Genomic DNA, 16,054 nt, shown 5'->3' with positions numbered 1-16,054 from the left:
CGTTCCATAATTTGGGAGCGGCAACACTAAAAGCTCTGTCTCCTCTAAGCTTTAGTTTAGACCTCGGTACCTCGAGGAGCAGCTGATCAGCTGACCTGAGGCAACGAGTGGGAGAATATGGGTGAAGCAGCTCAGAGAGCTAAGATGGGGCAAGACCATGTAAAATTTTAAAAACCAATAAAAGAATCTTAAAATGCACAGGCAGCCATTGGAGAGAAGCCAGGATAGGGGTGATGTGCTCCCTCTTCCCGACTCCGGTTAAAAGCCGAGCTGTAGCGTTCTGGACCAACTGGAGACGCCTGAGGGAAGACTGGCTATCTCCAAAGTAAAGAGCGTTACAGTAATCGAGCTGAGTTGTAATGAAGGCATGAATTTCTGTTTCAAAATCTTGTCTTAAAAGAATTTGCTTAATCTTTGCCAGCTGCCTAAGATGATAGAAACAGGACTTGACCACTGCTCCAACCTGGCAATCTAATTTAAGATCACTGTCTATTATAAGTCAGTTTAGTGCAACAATGTCTAATATAAAAACGAGCAGCAGCTCAACTTGAAATACCTGGCAGGCATGTAAACAAATAAGCAAATAAAAGTGCCACAGTATTATAAAGTATGGCCAGTAATATGCTTTTTGGAACTGCACTCCTAATTCTTAAGGCCTCAGTATGCTTCTCCGTCGCTATCCATCAATCCGTCTCCGTAGTCGGTCCTTTCAGAGTTCTCAGTTGGGCTGTCGGATATGCAAGGCAATTCACCTCCCGATCAGTAGGTGTCGCTTTGTTAGACGACCCAATCTCGCGACGTCTATCGTGAAAGTCGTTGATTGATTGTTTACCCTCCGGCTCCGTTTCACTCCTCACAGTGAACGATGGCGACCGAGAGAGAAAGACTGTTGTTGGAGTTGGAGCTTATTGATTTTGAAATGCAAATAATTTTGACCAAATGTTGACCGGCCACACAGTAAACTCTTTCAAAAATGGCGGTGTTGTTGTTCTGAGAGGAAGGCACTAAACCGGAAAAGTGATTCCGGAAATGATGTTGTTAGCCGACCAATCACAACCCTTGCGGTCTCTGCGAGTCTCCGTCTCCTCGACGGATAGATAGGAATTTTGGCCGATGCACACAAGCAACGGAGAGCGTCTCTGGGAGGGTCTCCGTCGACGGAGAGAGCTGTCCGTAGCTCTCTGTAGGCGACCATAAATCAGCCTTTAGTCTCCTCCTCTGGCTTCAGAGAAGGAAATGTACGTTTTTCTTGATAAAAAACCAACATCTCTACCTTGTCAGGTTTGAGCCTGTTCCTGTTCTCATCAAGGATGTTAGCGATGTGCTTGCCACCTCTTGAAATACCAAGTTTGCATATCTCACAGTTTGCAATCGCAACATTTTTGTCATCCACCTTAAAATACCTCCACACCGCAGACATTCGCGCCCCCAGCTTCAAGCTGCTGACGTGTTCTGCTTCGCTTTACGGCAAGTGACGTCATGCCGCATGCATTGTTTCTGTGTGTAGTTGAGACCGTAGACATAAAAATTCGGGGAGTTATAATTATTGTAGTTGGGGATGTACACCTTCCTCAGTCGAAATAAATGCAATGTGGAGGCATTGGCGACCCATCCAAGATGGCGGCCGCACTGATATGTCAGCTCCAATAGGCAGCGTCAGTCAATGAGGTGTCTACGTATTATGTCTATGGTTGAGACATTCTGACTCTGTACCACCACATAACAGTAAATACTAAGCTGTTATTTTTTCCCATTTGTTTTGAAATATTATACAGTGGAAACCGCTTATAGTGATCACGTTGGTCCAGAGCCAATTTGAACACTATAAGCGGTTGATTACTAAAACCGAAGTTGTATTACAGTACAGGTATTTCACTTATTTTTTATGGAGAATATCATCTAAATGCCATTTGTATCGTTTTTCAATGAGAAAAATTAAATAAAACGGATAGCTTCAGCATTTACTGAATTTTATTATCATGCAAATTTAATTACAGTACTGCGCAGTGCGCAGATCTACTGTAGGCTAACTCAAATACAGTACGTTACTTATTCTCTGCTGTGCCGCCGGTGCATTTTTTTTCTTACAAGTCAGAAAATAAAGTTTGAATTCAATCCGCCTTTCAGCACCCCTGCTCGGATCTATGCTCCTCCGTGCCGGTGTTCTGTCGATTTGTGCTACTTGGCGTGAAAACGAAACTTAGAAAATCGGCTTGGCGCATGCGCAAAACCACAAAGTAGCAATTCTCGACAAGTAGGAGAAATCGAATGAACACCGGCCTCCCATCTTACAAGAACCAGCCTGGAGCTTCCAGCGGTCACACGCGCATTCAATCCGCTCTCCAGCACCCATCCTCGGACACATGCTCCTCCATGACTTCCTTTTTCTAGCCATGATTCGCGCGCTTGCTGCCCGGTGTCAACTCGTTACGTTAGCTAACGAGGCAGAAGCAGACGTCCAGAAAGGAATCAAGGGAGTAAAAAATAAAATAGCTACACGTAGTTTTAAAATTATTTTTGCACATGTTTACATTCATAAAATGGCCAAAAATGAACATTATAAGCGGATTTCTTGATCACTATAAACAAATTATTTAAACAGCATTTGTATAGAAATGATTCCGTCCCAAGCCTTTTGATCCATATAAGCGGTTGATTACTATATCCGTGACCACTATAAGCGGTTTCCACTGTAGTTCTGATTTAAAAAAAAAATAATAATAATAATAATGAGAATAAATATACATATATAGATAGGCTATATATCCGATCCCTGATCGGGATGAAACGTCCGATTCCGATCGAGTCAGAAACCACATGATCGGCCTCGATTTCTGATCACGTGATCGGATCGGGACATCCCTAGTATAGCTCAAGTATAATCCCTTTAATGACATATTCGTCGTTCATCTCATGACTTCTCTCTCTTTCATCTCTTTGGAAGAGCTTGTGATACGGATAACCTTTTTTTCAAACGAGTGATCATGAAAAACAAATGACAGATGTTATAAAGAATAAATGCACCATGTCAGAAAACAGTGTTGTGAATCCAAAACAAGTGTTGAAGTTACAAATTATAGGTGTCAAACTGAAGACAAGACCTTGAATTTATTTGAAATTATACTTCTTATTTTTTGCAATCCTATCATTAAAGTATCGCTGAATAGAGATCATTTAGGTCTACCTTCAACTCTTCTTTGTGCTTTTGTCTCCACCCCCATCCCCCCCTAAGAGCTCAGGGAGGAGGCTTATGTGATGACTACTTTTCAGTCAATGGCTCATACCTTGATGAACCACTGGCAGCATGGTCACATTCAGTTAGGCTAACTTCCTGTAAAATCTCCGTTAATGCACCATCTCACTGTTCAATTTTTGTCATACATCTTCTGTTTTCTATATTTTCATCATTCCTTCTTTCAAGCCAATCTCCTTTCACCTCTCTTTCTTGTTCTCTAATTGCTTTTTGTAATTCTTCCTGATTTCATTTTGCTTTCTGTGTTGCTACACACATACATGGGTCTTTGTATATGCACTTGAGCCAATTTAATCAGGTGCTGAAGAATGCAATATTCAGTCACATCGTATAAAGTTAGATAACTGTGAAAAGAGCGCATTTATACTTGATGGTCTACAATATTAAATTAGACACAGTTGAAACAAGGTGTTGGCACCATCAGTCTCTGTTCTTTTATGTGCTTTCACAAGACAGACAGAAAAAACGGAACGGAAGATGGTAAGGAAAGAAACTCCTCTAATGAATTCCATTTTCTATCCCATCTTTCATATAAAGAAACCAATTTTATTAAATTTTCTTATTTATTTTGAATCCGCGAATCACAGCAAAGCATTTGAAATGGTTTCCATGGTAGCACTGAAAGCCATGACCCAATTTTATGTCTGGGAGATCAGATTTGAGATTGTACAGTGCATGTGCGTCAATGTTGCTGTACACAAACGGTTGTGTGTGCATTGACAAACAATATGAAGTGTTCTGCCATTTAGACACAAACTCAAGCAAACACAATCCTGCTTGGCTCTCAAATTTCAACTTTTTGCTCTTTTTCCACATTTGAATGTCTTTCTTTTCTAATTTATTTCTGATTTATTTATTTCTCTCAGTCTCTGACTCAAAAACTCACACACACTCTTTTCTTTGTTGATCCATTTGGGCAAGTTGAAAACCATTAATTTTTTTTTTTTTTTTCATCCATATCTATTAATATGCAGATGTTCAGATTTTTGTGTGCTGGCTTCTTTAAAGGGTCAGATGCCACGTAAAATCTATTAAAAGTTTTGCTTTTTATCCACCAGTCTATTTATTATCACGTGTACAGGCACATACAGGCGAATACAGAAAATTATGCCTGCAGTTTAAAAGCCTGCAATATGTGATAATGTGCTGAAAGATGGGACACAATACTGTTTTTCATTAATAATTCAGCATGTAAGGCCCGGTAATTGGTCTCTTGTGATGTGAAGTAGTACGGAGTCGAGCATGCACAGTTTTTACAGTTATTTTCATTCTCAAATATTTCCCGCACTTCCCTACTGTTATATTTCCAATGAGGTGAAAAGACCCATGATGGGTAATGGCTGCATATTTTCACACATATGAGCAAGACAATTTGACCAAGTGTAAGTGAAAATACAGATGACCACAGAATTTTTTGCCTTAGAGCATTCAAGAATGCTTTTGCTTCAAGTAAGTGTCTTCATTATACGTTGCTTTCTTTTACTGCTTTGGATTGAAGTGCAAAGGGAATGCAGTAACTTAAATTCTGTTAAGTACTCGTAGGAATCTCCAACTGCCTTTAGAGTTGTGAAAAGTACATCCAATGTAGCTAATACAAGAAATATTTGTCAAGTAACGGAAGTTGTTTTACGTAAGGGAGAAATGCAAAGAATGAACTAAAATATTTGGGATAATATGACCTGCAAACTTTCGATCTACAGTAAGGAAGAGTCAGATATCTTTATTTAGTGATGCAACAAGCGTCTGTGGTTTAATGTTTCCATGTCTGGACCACTGTTGTCACTGTTATGTTCACTGTCACTGTTATGTTCACTGTCTCTGTCGTTGTCCAAAATGTTGTCTGTGTGTGTTCAAGCAGCCAACTCTTTTAACTGCAACAAAATGCACCTACGAGTATGAATAACGTTAACCTAACCTAACCTAATTGTTAGGAGAATTCGGATTTTTTGAAGTGGGGCTGTGTGACATACTCATGAGCAGTTGATGCCACCTTGCCTGCAGTAGGCAGCGGTTACAGCACTCTGTTTGGACAAGCAAGGGAGAATTCTCATGGAGGAGCCAGGTTATGGCCCTGTCACACTGTTGCGTACGAGAGAAGCGTATGAGTTGCGTATGAAAATTAATAATATAATTTTCATACGCATGAAAAGTCCTTGAAAATAAAGAATGACTAGCGTATGAGTAGCATATGAACTGCGCATGCCCAGCGTACGTTTCAACACGCCTATATCAGCAGCCTTTCCACATTGCTCCATTATTGCAGTAGACGGCGCGCTATCAACATCTCTCGAGACATTCATCTCGATCATGCCTCCCAAGAAGCAATTGTCGTTTGCCCGGGCCCTGGGCCGAGGAAAAGGCAAAAAAACACAAGAATCATTCTCACCCAAATCTGCTGAAATGCCTGATGCACCTGCGGCTGATGAGTTACATGCTTCTGAGCGATCAAGATCCCCAACTCCTCCTCCTGACCGCTCCCGTGAAAGTCGGTTGCCTGCCGCCTCCATCTCCGCCAGACGGGCGGAGGCTATAAATACGCTAGCTGTACGGTACACCTTCATGCCAACATATGGCAATTTATGTCCAGCGTTCTCGACCTATCAGTAACGTACCTATATCGTACCTCTAGCGTATTCAGCGTATGCCTAGCGTATGCTTAGCGTATTAACCATACGCACAAAAGTTTTGAGCATGTTCAAAAATTTATTTCTGCCTCAGCGTATGCCAACGTGCTTGAAACGTATACAACCTATGCCTAACGTTCCCCTGGCGTATGTCAGTGTATACCAGCGTATGAGTGATAATTTTCATACGCAACTCATATGCTTCTCTCATACGCAACAGTGTGACAGGGCCTTTAACTGCTACTGACAGCCGGGATAAAAGAAGAGTACATTTTTGCCGTGTAAAACAACTGAAACCTAGAAGACTTTATTGCAGTTCAACTAAAACTACATTGTAGATTGTTTTTTACAAAGCGTCACTCTTGCATCTGACCATTGTTTACGTTACCACTATTTTCACTTTTGCGTTTCTTCTGCATTACCACATGCACTCTGGCTACCTTACGGATCCTTCGGCTGATCAGCTGTGTGCCGATCTATTCCCACAACAACAATGTGACGGTGAAAATGAGTGGTTACAAAATCTATATGGTGACCAGGATGTCACTTCATTGGAACAACCTAGAAAAGTGCATACATGTACCATCTTGTAAATCTGTGCAGTTGTAATGCAATAATGCATACAACTTTTGGTGGACTTGTCAGGGTTGTGGTTGTAGAAGGGAGGACACGGATGCGGACTTTCAAAAAATAAATTAGATTTATTTAACAAAACAAAGTATCAACATAATACGCGGCAGAGCCGGAGAAAAACTGAGCTATAAACAAAAACAAAAGAACAAGGACATGGCATGGAATAAATACTTAGCTTTGACGAATATGTGGCGTGGAAACGTGGCATCACATCTAACAGTAACAAAGATCCGGCAAAACTGAAAGGGGAGGCAGGAAACTAAATAGGGAGTGAGAGTGATTGGGGAGTGAGTGCAGCTGAGGGAAAAAAACACAGGTGAAGTGAGTGAACTAATAAACAGAGTGCAGGGAAACTAAAGCATGACAAAAACTAAAGATGGACTGAAAACAAACATAACCTAAACATGAAAACCAAAAACGTGAGTCTCTGGGCGTGACAGGACTCTGGTAGATTCTTTTTTTTATTTTAGTATATCTACTTGTTAGACAGTCAGGTCAGTTGAAATGTCAGATCAAGCAAAAAGAAACATCTTATTTTTCTATGCACCAAAACTCCAAGTAACCGCCCCTACTGATATCAAAATCAGTTTGATACAGTCTTTATAAAAAGGCCAGGGCTTAAGTTCTTATGAGGATGTTTCATAGTGATGTCATGAGAATAGAGCAACACGGAGAACAGAGTTGGGCTCCGAGAGACAGGGTCAGATAGTCTCAGGTTAGTTTGTTGCTATTAAATGTGGAGCCGTTTTATATTTAGAATTATAAAAACGTAGAGACGACAGCCTTGGTGCTTTTGGTAGTTCTGAGTGTTGAAAGACCCTTGCGTCTGTTAAGAGAAACACTGTTCAGATTCTGTGAGAGAGGTGAAAGGATTTCAAGGAGAAAGGCTGAGTCCTCAAAGACCACAGGAGATCAGAGCAGATCGAATGATAATGAAACCACTGTCCCCCTCAAAATTACTCTTGAATTTTGTTTTTGTTTCCATGTCCCCTGTAAAAACTAACTTTGGTCATACCTCTACCAGAATATTGTTGGAGTAGCAACACTGTTGAAATTTAAAGAACCAGTATAGACAAGAATGTTTCTCTCATCCTCTTTGTCCTCTGCAAATACATGTCTTATCATTATAATCATCAGGATAACGGCACACTGTAGAGCAGAGGCTGCACTTTAGTCTGCAGTTGAGTATTCATTGTAAAAAGTTGAAAGAATATCATAGGGCCAAGACCAAAGATGCATAAGTGTAGGCCTACAAGGCAAAGAGCACATTTACAGATTCCTCTGCTATTTCGGCTCCACAAATAGGCAAAAACTCAATCTTTCTACTCATTGACTCTTAGATTTGAAGACATATGCTTGCTAAGCACAGGAGATCTTGGATCTGTCCACAGTTAAACTGATGCATTGATGTGTTTATCTGATGCAGTTTCTGTTATTTGGCTCCATCTTGCAACATTTTTTTATATAATTAATTTAGAACATGAAAAGAAAGAAGAAAAAGGTGGGGTGGGGTGGTCGGGGTGTACGTTTGAAGTTTTTCTGGTTCGTTTTACATTTATTAATAATTGTGATCTAGGACCAAATAGTTTGTGTGTTTTAATTTAACGTCAGAAGTTAATCGAATAACATGTTATTTTTTACATTTTATTTCTTTTCAGGAACATTGTTGGTGGAGAACATGCAGATCAATGGCGTAGCTGAGGGTCCAGATCGTACCATCTCTTTGACACTAAGAGACAACCGTGACTACTGGGTGATCCTTGATCCTTCCAAACAGGCTCTTTACCTAAACAGCACTGGACGGGTTCTGGATAGAGATGTAAGCAAACTCACCTGTTTTTTTTCAAGTCTTGTCTGAAATCATGTTGTTCTTTCTTTTTGCCCTGTTAAGCATTGCTGATGGGGAGTTTTCAGACCCTGTCAAGTTTTCCATGTTTAATAATAGAGTTTTCTCCTTGGTCTATAAACAATTATCTGCAATCACACAGCAAAGACAGATTTTGTCATCTTTTATTAGGTTACTAAGCATAACTCTTTACATGTGTATCCCATTTACACAAGGTTTCAGTGCTCCAAATTAAACTCTTATTAATCTTTGTTTTTTCATTGGTCCTTTGGATGTCTACAAGTTGACAGGAGTCCACCTGTGTCTAATTGAATTTTTAACAAAATACATGCCTGTCTATAGAAAGCTTTCCAAGGGGATGCTACATACCTGTGTTATGTCCCCACTGGCCTGTTTGCATATGAGCTGAACTTGCAGTAGCATTGTCTATGGGTGGCACAGGGGCTTCAAATGTCAGATGTCTTAATTGGCTGCACTTGTTGATAATCCAGTTGTGGACTGTAATAGAGCCTGGAGATGCCTGCTGGGAGTTCAGCAGTCTTGCTACTACAGCTCAATGTACTGACTTTTGTATCCTGTGGATATTTTTCTTTTAGTCTAAAAAGACTTATTTTTCTAAACTCTGTGCTCTTAATGTTATGGCCAAGAAGCAGGGGTGTGACAGTTGGAGTGAAAATTAAGCTTTGAGGTTGAAAGAATTGTCTTTAGACCTGTGAAACAGGATTGTATCGAACAATACCTGCAGAAGAATAAAGAAAGTTTCCTATAACTGCCTGCCCAACCAGAGTGAGAAGTCAGGAACAAAGAGCTTTGGTCAGACAGGTATTCAATCAGTAGTCACCATAAATGAGATCTAGAGTACTTTGAAGAGAGTGAAGAACCTTAGAAAAGCACAACCATCAGTGCGGCACTTCATCAATCCAACCTTTATGGTAGAGTGGCAAGGCGGAGGCTATTCCACACTATGTATTTCACTCTACTTTTTTGTTTATGTATTTTTTTTAGCCTACTTTGAATCTGATAACTTGTGGACTTAAGAGTGACAATATTTAAGTATGTTATTTATCCAGTCTATACAGTTTGTTGAGTTTTGAAGAAATGGGTGCAGATCTATGAGATACAAAGAACTGAATCAGTTTTACGATGAGTCCAGCAAAATGTGCAAAACATGAAAGGATCAGAGAACTTTCAGCACTTTATCTATGTGGCACAGACTGAAATCCAAATGTCAGTGAATCTGGTGCCTTTAACAATTTCACACTAAAGTGGCACCGGTACATTTACTCTCTATACTATAAGAGAAACTTTGATGTAAGAAATATATTTTCACGGTTCTCTCACCACCATTTGATTTTGTGAACATTTTGTAAAGTTTTATTTCATCTTTTCTGAGAAACATCCAACCTACTGCTGCTTTGCTTTGTAAAGTTATCCAGCAGCTATTTTGGAGTTTTGGACTGCACATAAAAAGGAAGTACATGTCCTCTGGTAGTATTCTGTGCAAATTATTAGATTTTTCTTTTCATTCTATGGTGCAATTGTATCTTTTCCAAAAGTATTTATCTATATCTGTTTCTCTTTTCCAGCCTCCATCCTACATACAGTCCATCGTGGTTCAGGTTCAGTGTACTAACGAGCTGATTGGCACTGTGATATTACACGAGGTCCGCATTGTTGTCCGAGACCGCAACGACAACGCACCACGTTTCCAGCAGCCTAGATACTATGTTGCCGTCAGTGAGGTAAAACTCTGTCACATATATTTCACACATAGATAATCTGTCTCATGAAGCTAGACAAAAGTAAAACATATTCCGTAAAAGTGAGTGTGATGGAAATGCTTAACGGTCTCTCTCCAACTTCAAAGCTATTCATTTGGCTTACCTTTCATCACTACTGTCCGTTATGATGGCAGGTGCCAGACTGATTGCGTGTGCTCTTTCAAGCTTAAATCATGTTGCTCTTAGGGTCTTGTGGTTGCATTAGAGAAAATGTGACCTGGTACTGTATGAGTGTAAAACACATAAACCACATTATGTTTAGTTTTTTTTTGTTACCACACAAGTTGAAAGGTTATATTAGAGGGGGGGGGGGGGGCAGGCAATGTTATTTTGTGGCTTTCAGAATATTCTTTAAGATGACAGTCTCTCATTTGATTTGTTCTCTTGTGTCAAGGGAAGAGGACTTCAGCAATAGGAGGTTCAAACTTAAGCTGGACAAAGATGCCTCTAACTTGCTGCCAGCACAGACCCAGGCAGATCAAGCAGAATATATAATTATGCGCTCTTCCACAGCCTGTCTAGGTCAATCTGTCCCATAACTTCTTATTGCTTTTTCCCCTTTTCACCCTCACACACTTAAACCTTATTTATACCTTACTTATATCCTCATTATTTTACTGTCTCTAGACCTTTCCACTTTTGCTTTGCCATACTCATTTCTGGTTGTCCCTTCTTCTTCACCTATATCCTGTCTTCCTGCGGTTGTTAAAACAATTTCCTCCATTCACAAACGATGACTACAGAGTGTTTCGGAAATGCATCATTGTAGAAAAATGTATTTCCAATGCCAGGTTGGACAAATTCAGTCAAAATGGATGATAACCCTTTTACAAAATAAGGACATTTATTTAGATAAGCGCAATGATTGTGGGCTTGTGCTGATTTATACAAAATTTCACTGAGTGTCCTTATTAGTCAGAAAGTTTTTTTCTAATTCGCCTCTGCTTCTGCCAGAACTCCTGTCACCTAATGCAGTAAATTCAGTATTGAGGAGTAAGTTCATCCTGCTTTAACTGTTATAAAAATTTGTTTATACCTAGTCGTTTATTACCAACAATTACTGATTTCAAGACTTGTGGGTACACAGACAGTAACAATGTGGTTCTTAATAAGATTTCAAGTGTAAGATGATCTCCATGGCAGATTTCACAAGTTGGCACTGCTGTGAGGGTCTGCGGTTTGTTCATTATCCAAATGTGGCAAAGTGACAGAATAAGGCATTCAGGAGAGTCGCAGATGGATCAGTGGGAGTGAAAGATAACCCTGCTGATTGAAACTATGAAACAATTAATTGGTGCAGCCAATAAATTGAACTTAATCTCCAATGTTTTTCATGCAGAGATGTGACTTCTGTTTTGGCATCTAATCAAAGATCCTTTGGCACGTTGCTGAAAAAATATCATAGAACTGTAGCAAAACTGTTGCTTCTCTTTTCTCTTCTAGAAAGACAGTTGTGCAGCTCCACATGTGCAGCAAAAGTAAACATGGTGTTTATTTACTGTTTATGTGCACATTTGAGGGCCACTAATTACATGATAACACTTAGCTGGCTATTGCTTAGATTTACTTTTAATTTTCAAGTTTTTTCATATTTTGAAAGAAGTTGTTAAACTAAAGCATTAGATACTCTTTTATTTCAGAATCTAAGTTTATTTTTAGCTACAATCCAGGTCTCGTAAACATTGATTAGCTAAATAAATACCAAAATACACCTCCTGGCCAAAGAAAGTCCCCCAATCTAATATTTTGTAGCATCATCATTAGCTTTGATTACAACACGGATTCATGGTTGTTTGGATAAACTTGCGAAAATCTTGTAAAGGTAATGTTAGAGTTAAACTCTTTTCCAGCATATTCAGTAGATTCTCAGTGGGGTTAAGGTCTGGACTCTGTGGTGGACATTGCATGTGTGTAAAAGGTCTCATACTCCTTAACTCTTTTCACCCTTTTACAGTTTGAGCCCAATAAATACTGACATTCCCATCTTGAAATATGGAAAATCCTAGTCCTTCAATATATCGCAGTACACTCAAGATGATACAATAGTACACATAAATGCCAAATTTTTTCAGAACTCATGTAATGATTAATTGAAAATATGCTGCTGTTTGCTGGCTAGCTAGTATTAGACACCGACCACACTGATTATATATTGTCCTTTTTAATGGTTGAAAATTGTTTGGTGATTACTATGTTGCCAAGATAATGACCTCTGAAGGTATGAATTTATCAGTATTATACACTCAACGTTTTACTATTATGAAATGCTAAGAATGGATTTTTTTTTTTAATTACCTGTATGTAGCCTAACCTGTCAGTGTGAATTCAGTTCAAAGAACATGTTTGCAATATAACAGTTAGTATGAACTTTGAACGGAGTGAACTTTAAAGCCCTTTTCATTCGCCACCCTGCGGTGAGGTACTGACCATATCTGCCCTGTGTTTGGAATAGTCAATACAGTTTTCATTCAGTTCCAATATGTGTGGAGAGCTCTGCTCTATTCAAAATGAACAAGGTTTTTCTGAAAGTTGCATTTAGTTGGTTCTTGTTTATTCATAAAAGCAATTAAAGCTGTTCCATGAAAAGGGTTAATGGGTGTTCTTGCATGTATTCACATAAGTAATAAAAAATGAGGCACAGATTACAGACTGATTAAAGACGGATATATATTACAGATTATAGAAACAAAGGAAATTATTTAAATGCTGCATGTGTTGCATTTATTTTAGTGCCACTGAAGGCATAAAAACAGCAGCATACACATATTACTTTCCAAACCCCAAATCCCCTTTTGAGGATAATGAATATTACAAAGCAAATTATTTTAAAATTCAAATTACACAGTGGGAGAGGAATATTATTTGTTGCAGAATTAATGTGAATATTTTTATTTTTATTTTATCCTTCCCTATGACATGCACACAGCAGATGTTTATATGATTTATCATGAAAAGTAGAATGAGTTTAATGTTGGGGATATACAGTTTGACATCATGTGTAGTTTGATGTCAAAGTGTTTGACATCACTCGCTCAGGGTTTGTAGTCAAAATTTAAATCAATACTATGTAACATTTCTACCTTAAAATAACAGCTTAAAAAAAATTGTGTGGCTAGAATGAGTTTTAATATTACGATTGGCCTGTCTCCTATGCCCTTCGGGGATCTGAGTTGGAAAAACTGCGCTATGTAACTTTGCTGGACCGGCCCGGGAGCTGAGCGGAAGTACTTCGACTTGCTTTCTGGCACACCTACCGCAAAAACAAATAGACCCCTCTCACTCTCCCAGGTATAAGGCTAAGCTAGCGCAACATTGTCAGTACGATCATCATGGAAGAGGCACCGAAGAAACAGAAGAAGACGTTGACTGATGAAGCAAGGAAGAGAAAGAGAGAGGCCGACAAAGCAAGAGACCGGACTAGAGTTGCTCTCGGAACAGCTTGTAGGGGGAGCTCCATAATGGGCTTTTTGAGAAGTTACATTGTATTGCTTTAAGGAATTTCCTGTCTCTGTTGTGTTTTCAGCTGACTCCAGTGGGAACAACGATCTTCTCTGGTTTCTCGGGGAACAATGGTGCGACAGACATCGATGACGGTCCCAATGGACAAATTGAGTATACCATCCAGTACAACCCAAAAGACCCGGTGGGTTATCCATCTGACTGCTAATTGTTATCAAGCTTTGCAGATCCAGTTATAACTCATTGATTTAATTTTCACGACATGGGAATAATGATTTTAAAAAAAATATTGATAAACACAAAGGCAAACCCAGTCATCTTAAATAAAAGTTGCAATAGATTTAACCTCTAAATTGGTTTTCACTCTATTGAATTTATGCCATCGCCTGGAATTTTGTTTTCTTCCGGAAAAGAAGTTAATATGATGGTAAAAGAATCCGAAGACTTATTGATGTGGGGGTGGGCAATTGAAATATATACTTACCCCGAAACAAAACAAAAAAGAAAAATCAAGGCATATACACTTTGACGAATTATTGTTGAAGCTGAAAGATTTAGAAAAAATACACAAATGCTAAAATGATTAGGAGTGTCAGAAACTACAGTGGCTAAACATCAGAGGTCCGGAAGGACATCAGGTTCAGTGTGTCCAGACAGGAGATGAATAAGGGTAAACATAAACATCTGGAGAAACACCCCTTAACACCCCATGCTTAACTCCTTCAGTTAAGAATGTCCAGGACAGCCACACCAGGGATATACATGTATCTTTTAGCCTGACGAGCAAGCCCACTCAGGGTCACCAAATAAGGGAAGGTTTACCCTACATAAGGAGAGAAGTGAGAGACAAATGACAGACTTTGGGGCTTCAGTAATCTCTCCAGATTTCATGCATCATTCTGTAATTCTGAGACGGACCTGGTTGGCAATGAAATACTTCTTTGTTCGACCAAGTCTGTGTCAGCAGAGTTCTTCCTTCACCATCTACACATCGGCTGTTTGAAGGCGACCATCCCTCATATACCACCTTAAATGAATAATAACAGAACTATGACTGCTGACATAGATCAACAAGAACTAAAACCTGCTATTTATGGAATTAAATCAAGTTAATCACTGGGATTAGATTAGTATGAAATTAACTCGTATTAACCTTCCAATATGAAACTGGGTTTTAAAGAAAGCACAAATGCCTCAGAGTTGGAGTGAAGCAAAAATTTCAGTTCTACTGAAAGATGACAAGAATAAAATGGCATGTGACTCCTACAGACCAATATCTGTTCTTTATGTAGACTAAAGAATATTTACTCCTGTTACGGCCAAATAACTTGAAGAGTTCATACTTAAAGGGGAACTGCGGTATTTTCAACATTAAGCCTCTTTTCTGAGTCGTCTGCAATGTTTTAGAACCCCCCTCACCGCTTTTTTTGATGTTTATTGCTGTCTCCGATATTTGCCTAATTTTGATTCTTCTCAACCTGCTTCAGAACGGCAAGTCATGCGCATGTCTAGAAAGGTCCGTAAAAGCACAATAAACGTCCGTTTTCAAAATAATCAACTCACCGGAGTGGTTACTGGTGTGCACTGGTAATCCATATCAAATTTTGTGGCGAAAAGTTGCTTCTGTCGTGTTTTATTTGACATTTTGTACTGGATGTTCGTTGATATTACTCCGCCACCGCTAAGAAAATAGTGCAAGCATGAACGAGCTGCCAAATAAATATTAAGGAACTTCTGGCTGAAGCTGTTGTGCAGTAAACTATCTTTTCCACATCTTACCTCTCATTTTAGGACTGAACTCGACATTCAACAGACTGCATTTGTTGTTAAAGATAAAGATAAAAAAAAAAAAAAAACTTTTGTAAAAACTTGAGAAAGGCCACACTGGCCGAAACGTTGTTTGTACAATAAATTCAGCATGATGGACAAGAGTCTGCGGTATCTTCCCCTTTGAAAAGATACGTTCGTAACAGCTGTGGATTATATGAAATTAAATCAGATTTTAACCACCCTTCTTTTTCAATGTGGTGGAAATGTAATATTTTTATAACATTTTTAATAATGAAGCTCCGTATTTTTCTTGGTTCGTAGAAATTGTTATTAATGTCTGTTCATGAAATATTTGGAGCATATTCAAATAATATAGTCGCCCCTGCACACATATGCACACTCACTACACCTCTGCTAACACGTTCACCCTTCTGCCACATGTATTAACTCTTCTTAAATCTGGTAAAATAAAACATTAAGAGTTGACCCTGTATATAACGTAAGTGTTTGCTCTTTATCTGTATGTTTCAGACAGCCAATAGAACCTTTGACATCCCTCTGACGTTGTTTGGCTCCATAGTTCTCAGAGAAAGACTCAACTACGAGGCGATAACAAGATACCTAGTCATCATTAAGGCAAATGTAAGTGGCGATTTTTTTTTTTTTTTTTATTTTTATTTTTTTTTTT

General features: G+C 39.0%; 1 protein-coding gene across 2 annotated transcripts in view; it reads left to right on the top strand.

The window, feature by feature from the left end:
• The window catches only part of LOC142373511 (protocadherin-15-like), a 219,316-nt gene that overhangs the window by 63,697 nt on the left and 139,565 nt on the right, over positions 1-16,054 (top strand). For both annotated transcript variants that reach the window (XM_075456801.1, XM_075456800.1), the window contains 4 exons: positions 8,169-8,329; positions 9,943-10,098; positions 13,661-13,780; positions 15,898-16,008. In XM_075456801.1, coding sequence (XP_075312916.1) covers positions 8,169-8,329; positions 9,943-10,098; positions 13,661-13,780; positions 15,898-16,008 — 548 coding nt within the window. The remainder of the gene's footprint in view (positions 1-8,168; positions 8,330-9,942; positions 10,099-13,660; positions 13,781-15,897; positions 16,009-16,054) is intronic.

This window comes from Odontesthes bonariensis, chromosome 23, assembly GCF_027942865.1.
Source record: "Odontesthes bonariensis isolate fOdoBon6 chromosome 23, fOdoBon6.hap1, whole genome shotgun sequence".
NCBI classification, from domain to species: Eukaryota; Metazoa; Chordata; class Actinopteri; order Atheriniformes; family Atherinopsidae; genus Odontesthes; species Odontesthes bonariensis.
Note: the sequence above shows the minus strand (reverse complement) of the source record. Positions and strands in the feature narration are given on the sequence as shown.